This window comes from Formica exsecta, unplaced genomic scaffold (assembly GCF_003651465.1).
Source record: "Formica exsecta isolate Colony F162 unplaced genomic scaffold, ASM365146v1 scaffold117, whole genome shotgun sequence".
NCBI classification, from domain to species: Eukaryota; Metazoa; Arthropoda; class Insecta; order Hymenoptera; family Formicidae; genus Formica; species Formica exsecta.
Genome location: NW_021848510.1, coordinates 811,097 through 817,653, shown reverse-complemented (window position 1 = coordinate 817,653; position 6,557 = coordinate 811,097). Strand labels below are relative to the sequence as shown.

The 6,557-nt window shown below is 38.8% G+C and overlaps 1 protein-coding gene across 1 annotated transcript in view; it reads left to right on the top strand.

Moving 5' to 3' along the window:
* Positions 1 to 870, top strand: part of LOC115240599 — a 2,636-nt gene extending 1,766 nt beyond the window's left edge. The window contains exon 3 of the mRNA XM_029815841.1: positions 383 to 870. Within this exon, the coding sequence (XP_029671701.1) occupies positions 383 to 482 (100 nt within the window). The 3' untranslated portion in view covers positions 483 to 870. The remainder of the gene's footprint in view (positions 1 to 382) is intronic.
* The last annotated feature ends 5,687 nt before the right edge of the window (positions 871 to 6,557 follow it).

The following is a 6,557-nucleotide window of genomic DNA, read 5'->3' as shown; positions in this document are numbered from 1 at the left end:
TTACAACTCGTTTGTAACATGTTTTGCGGCAGTATAATATATATATATATATATATATATATATATATATATATGTAAAGTTTAACATAAAGAAGGAATAATAAAAATAAATAATTTTTTTTATATATATAAAATACAAAAGTTGTTTATATTATAATTATGATCTTTAGTAAACTAACATCATATCTAATATGTTTCACGTATCGTTTCACACCTCAGTAACGATTAATACGTTACGAAGCGGCACGAAAATTAATCCTATTAAAAAAGAAAAAAAAATTAAATTCCCACTGCATAATATTAGAATTCCCGATGACCCACTTACAAACGCGCTTGTTCGGAATCATGCGTCATTGGCAAATGCATTGTTCCTTCTTTCTAGCGGCAGCTGGCCCTCACCACCACTATCACCATCACCGGCACCATCATCACCGCCGTCAGGCAGAGGGTACATCTTGCACCCTTCTTCATTAAATAGCTAAGGTATCATCCTCTCCTTGGTTTTTAACTGGACGACTACGACGTAGGTATGTACCAGCTGCTCTTCTCTCTTGTCAAAAAGAAAGAGAGAGAAAGAAAGAGAAAAAGGAGCGATAGATAGAGATTCGTTTCTTTCAACGAATTTATTGTTTAGCATATGAATGGCGCAAACGCGAGCGCGCGTTCACGGTTGCACACATGGTGAACCCTTTGACATATTACAAAGAATTCAATAAAGTTTATAAGGAAGCCCGAAGGGAACCAGTCTCCGAGCCTCTGGCCAGAGAAAAATGAGAGAGGAGAGAGAAAGCTCGCGCGGGTCCTTCTTCTCTCGCCGTGAGAACGTGTGTATACCTTAAGCTACGCAGCTCTACGCACATCAATGGGGAGCAAAAGTGCCAGAAGAGAAACGTTTTCATAAAGCAACTATAAGAGCTATGTGGTCGATAAAATTTAATATAGTATTTTATATTGCAATTTATTTTCAGAATATTTTATATCTCAATATACCGTATTTCAATATCCAATATCCCAATTTTTATCGCATAGTATGAATTCTTTTGCAACAATCTTTTTTTTAAATAGATGCATCGAAAGATATTAGATATAGATAGTAAAAAATAATATTTTCTACTTTATTTCTAATGTATATTTTTACATATAAATGACTAAAATATTGATTATTTTGCTCATATTTTATTTCAATTTATATATTTTATAAATGACAATTCTCTTTTTTTCTCTCTTTCTTTTTCATAACTTTCTTGTGTCTTGTCTTCATCAATAACAACTGCGAGTAAAGAAATTTCTTTCGAAATTCGCAAAGAGCGAATAAGCATAGATTTTATTTTACCGATGTATATGTGTATTTTTTTGAAAAAAGAAAGGAGGGTACTTAAAAACTTATATTTTATTAATATTGCAAAAAATTGGTCATGCGTGTCGAATACAAAACGATAGAGTAAAAATATTTCTTTAGGCAACTAGAGCTCTATTGTGATGTGCGTCCGGCAGTCTAAAAACGGCCGAGACGCGTGCATCCATGTACGTAGACGCACACACGCGGGCGGGCGAGAAGCCAGGTGTTTTATTTCAAACCGTGGGACTCTCTCCTTAAAGAGAGGGATGCTTTTGCGCGACGCGCGCGTACTCGTCTCGCGGAAGCGAAGGAAGGAGAGGGACGGAGAGGACGAATGAAAAACAGGATTCGCGTCCCTCCACGCTTCGGGGGACCTCACTACTTTTATTGTGTTTCCTTGTTCCGATCGAACGTAACGTAACCCTCCCTCCTTCTCCCCCTTGCCGAATTCTTGCTTGTCCTTCGTCCTTTGATATATCGGGTTTTTCCTCTTTCTTTTTTTTTTCCCGCTGTTTTCTTTGTGAGCCATCGAGAGAGTATTATAAAAACATTCTGCAGCGCGACGTACGCGTTTCGGGGGTACGTCTTACACGTGGCACATGTGAAAAGGAACGGGGTGAGAAAGAGGGAAGAGATAGCGCGATGAGGAAAAGAAATATGCTGTATCTATATAAGAGAGCGCATCTCTGTCTTCTCTCGCGGACAGGAAATCCGAATCCCCGCGTCTCGCAAATTCGCGGGTAAGTCCGTGGTAAGCGCGGGAAGATCCTGTGGGGAGAACCGTTTCCCCCGTGCTCCCCTTCCTTCCTTTTTTCTTACTTCTTCCTTCTTTCTTGTGCCGTGCGACCGTTTCACGAAACGGTTACGTGAGCGCCGCGCTGCACAAAGAGATACGCAACTTCCTTTTTTCTTTTCTCTTTCTTTCCCCTTTCTTCCTTCCGAATTCGTGCGCGAACGTTAATAAAGAAGGTGGCGTGGACGTTATTTACCTCTCTTTCGAATCGACCGGAAATGCGCAGAGATCGATGACATCCTGCAGAAGAAACGCTCTCTCAAAGAAAATCATATCGCAATGCAAATGTATATTGTTATTATTGCGAATCATGAAATTCGAATCTGACATTTCTATAGCAGTGGCTTTTACATTTAAATAAGGTTTTATAGCAGAGAGAATGACTCTCTTTTATAACAAAGAGAAGAGAGAGAGAGAGAGATCTTCATCTAATTTTTTTATCATCCTATATTTCCATTTTGAAATAGCTATTTATTTATTCATTTTACTACATATTTATTCTTTTAAGAAATATGTATTCGAGTGAACGGAATAGGGAAGAAATTAAAAGGAGGAATAAATAACGATTTAAAACACATCTTAGATATTATATATCATATTAAATCTTTATTGCTTCATATTTTTTGCGCATTTTTACAAACGGCACGCTTTTTTATTTTGTTTTCGTAGCTTAAACACATACAGAATTAGTAACAGATTTAGGTAGTTAAAAATAAAATAATAATGTTAACAACATTGTTGGAATTCACGTTATATAATTCCCGGTAACTTGAATAAAATTCTATTAACTGAAAAAGAGATTAATTCGCGTGCGGTTTCTGATTCCAATGATTTGACAATTATAATATAAACTAGAATTTACACACATACATACACACACAAACACACATATATACACATACACATATGAAATATCTAATTTACTCCGAAAAAACTGTAAGTAAAAAGATATGAGCAAATCACAATGTTGCTGCGCTGTATATCCTCGTAAGCAAGTCATATTAAGCTGGCACTTAGCTTTCACCGATACAGATATGCGCGTTATTACGCTACAGAATGCTCTTATTTAAGAAACAAAGACCGCGAAGATTAATTTCGTTGGACTGAGTTTTCGATGCTGCAAACAAAAAATATTCAGGAATAATCAGATTAAATTATAAAATTATATGATTAAAATTCATATAGTAATAGATATATTTTTCTTATATTGTTCTTTGAGGTATAAAGCGTAAAAATGTATATTGAATCAATGTGTAAATATATATGGAAATCATAAAACATTAGCATAATCAAGATGCAAACAGATATAAAAGATCTTACAGATTTTTATCTTTGAAATTCGAGGCGAAGGAAGATAAAATCAAAAAGTCTTATGTACATATCGTTATATTTTATGAATTTTTTTAACTTTGTCAAACATAGTAAACATTTCTTTAAATCTGTAAAGCGAAACTGGATTCTTCATAAAACATATGATAAATTAATATATAAACTATTTTCGCATGTCTATAGCATCGAGATCTGAATTCGCCGCAGCGATACATTCTTATCAGAATCTTTATCAAGATACGCAATCGTTATCAGAAATCAATGTTGAATGATACGTCGATATATCGAGCAGATCCAGCAGGCCGGGACAAGTGCAATTTGAGTATAAATATGACAAATATTGCCTTCATCCCCACCTGCCTGATCCTCGAATGATCTTCATCTCAAACTACTCGAGAAGGCAAATTCCTGCCGAATAGCGTTCTTCCTCTTCTTCTCTCTCTCTCTCTCTCTCTCTCTTCTTTTCCCTCTCATCCGCCGTCAGTCGATCCCTTTGTTTCAAGTTCCACGATGGGACACAATGCATCCCGATAGGCCGGGACAAGTGCAATATTGAAATATTACGTTTCCACTGAATATTGACACGAATCTCGACCTATCTCCTATGCAAAATGTGACGGGGCTTTTCCGACGTCGATGAAGCGTCCAAACAAGCGATATATATTTTTCGACTCGACGGTAGTCATTCCGCTCCAATTTGTGATACAGGATCGTGCGAGTCGAAGCCAGGGCCGAACCTGTCTAAGGGCCCCGCAGACTCGGCTACAGTTCTCCGTTGTCTGATCACGTGTTTGTCTCTCTATAGAAGCTGTAAAAAGAAAAGAAATAAGAATTCTAGACAAGATCTAGCACTTTTTTTTTTAATAAAAATTACAGAGTTACATAATAGATGTGATGCAATTGAAATGTTTGTATTAACAATTATTATTGAAATATTTATTGTGAGGATGTATCAATAATAGCAGCGAAAAAACGGATTTCAAAAGTTTGTAAAGATTTTTTAAGAAAGCACTTTATATGAGGAACACGTGTATAAAATTAAAATTTAAATAACGTAAGAAGACGGAAAATAAATTTAAATTTAAAATTTAATATCACGTTTTATATAGTCAATTTTCGAATAAATTCTCTAATTGAAAATTAAGTAATGAAGCAGAAACAAAGAAAAACGACGCGTATGTTATATATGAGCCAATAAATTCCAGTTGACGATTCCACGAATCGGCACGCAAAATCATAACGGGTGCGTATCTGTGCGAATTCTTAAAAACTATTGCGAGAAAAAAAGAACGTGCGTTAACGAACTTTGTGTCTCGACAATCGACGCCGGAAATTGCGCGCGAAGCCGGTCTGTTCGCGTTTCGCGCGACACGCACAACTCGTTAGATTACGCGAGAGATTACGCACGCTGCGGCGTAACACACGCCTTCGTCCATTGATGAGGGCGAGAAATGTGCGCGCGCGCCCATCTCTCTTTCTTTCTCTCTCTCTCTCTCTCTCTCTTTCTCGCTCGTGTGCACAAGGGGCTCTCCGACGTGGCCTTGGCGGTCAGTCTCCAAATCGTAGAGCCTCTAACATCGCCTACTTCGAATCACAAATCATAGCCCGAGGTCACCATTCTCATGGACCATAGGTCGTGCCAGTCCCCGAGAAATAGGGCCTCTCGAGAAATAGGGACGGATAGGGACCAACCGCTGGAATTTCTGTGAAACGAGAAACCGAGGCCCGGCGTGCTAATTCTCGTATACATATATATGCACACAATGACATGAATACGCATACAAACGCGCGCACACATGCACGCGCGAACCGTTCGTTTCAAAGTAGCACGGTTTAGGAAGGGGACTAATCGAAATGATATAGAAACGTGCGATCTCTATATACATCTATCTCTTAAAAAAAAAAAAAAATAAAAATAAGAATCATGGTGTCGTGTAATATTTTCGAAATTTAATTTTCCACGTGAAAGGAACGAGTCGGACGCAAATGTAGTTCACCCGTATAAGTGCATTGTTTATCGCCGACGTTCCCTTTCTTCGTAACCCGATCTTTAACGCTGTGTAACGTAAACAATGTCTCGCACCTCGCGCTATATCGAGCACTGTCGAGAACGATCGAAATCTCTTACAAAAATTTCCTGCAGATTATTCTCGAAGGATCTATACGATTCTCTCTCGATCGACCTATGTCTGAATCCTTGAAAATAGCGTTCCGTGATTCTGAATACGAGATAAATACGAGATAAAAACGAAAAATAAAGCGTCGATGAAAACAATGATAATGGAATAAAAACATCAAATTGTATTTGTTTCCTTAAATTTTTGACCTTGTTTTCATTTCGAGCCAGAGAAAAACATTTTAATATCCCAACATTTTGTGACTCTCTCTCTCTCGCATTGTTCCGCGATTATATCTTACAAAGAAAAAAACGAGATCGATTCGATTTTATCGTTACAATCTTACCCAGAGAACAAGCGAGCTTTCCACGATCTTACGCGGTATATACGAGATCTTCCGCTTCATCTTCTTGGTAAAACTTCGTTCTCGTCACTCACGCATCGATTTCTGGAACGGACATACAGATCGGAGATGCGGATCGACGCCGCCGACAATCATCGCCGTGTCAATTCGCCGTGACGCCTCTCTCTCTCTCTCTCTCTCTCGATCCTAACACAATGCCTCCTCTTCTTCTTTTTGCTCGTCGATCCTCGTATATTCTTCGGCACGTGACGCGTTGTGCCGGCGAGCGGCGCGCTTGATCGAGGTGCGTCACACGCAGGAAATAAATCGTACGCGATGATAAATTCCGCGCCGGCGACGAATCATATAGTCTATCACTTGCGATGGATCACTTTTCCTTCTTCGTAGATTCTCATCTGGAATGTTATCTCTATAGTCTCTTTCTTCCACTGCACAACACAATACTGACAACGAGCGAACGAGAAGCGAAAGAACAGGATTCCGGTATGAGATTCGGGAGACGAGGAGACCGACCGATCGAACGACCGAATTGCGCGAGGACCTCGAGCAAACTGCGGCCGTGGCCAGGTGTCCCGCCTCTTTATTCGTTTTGGGCCCCAGGTAGTGGTGGGGGGG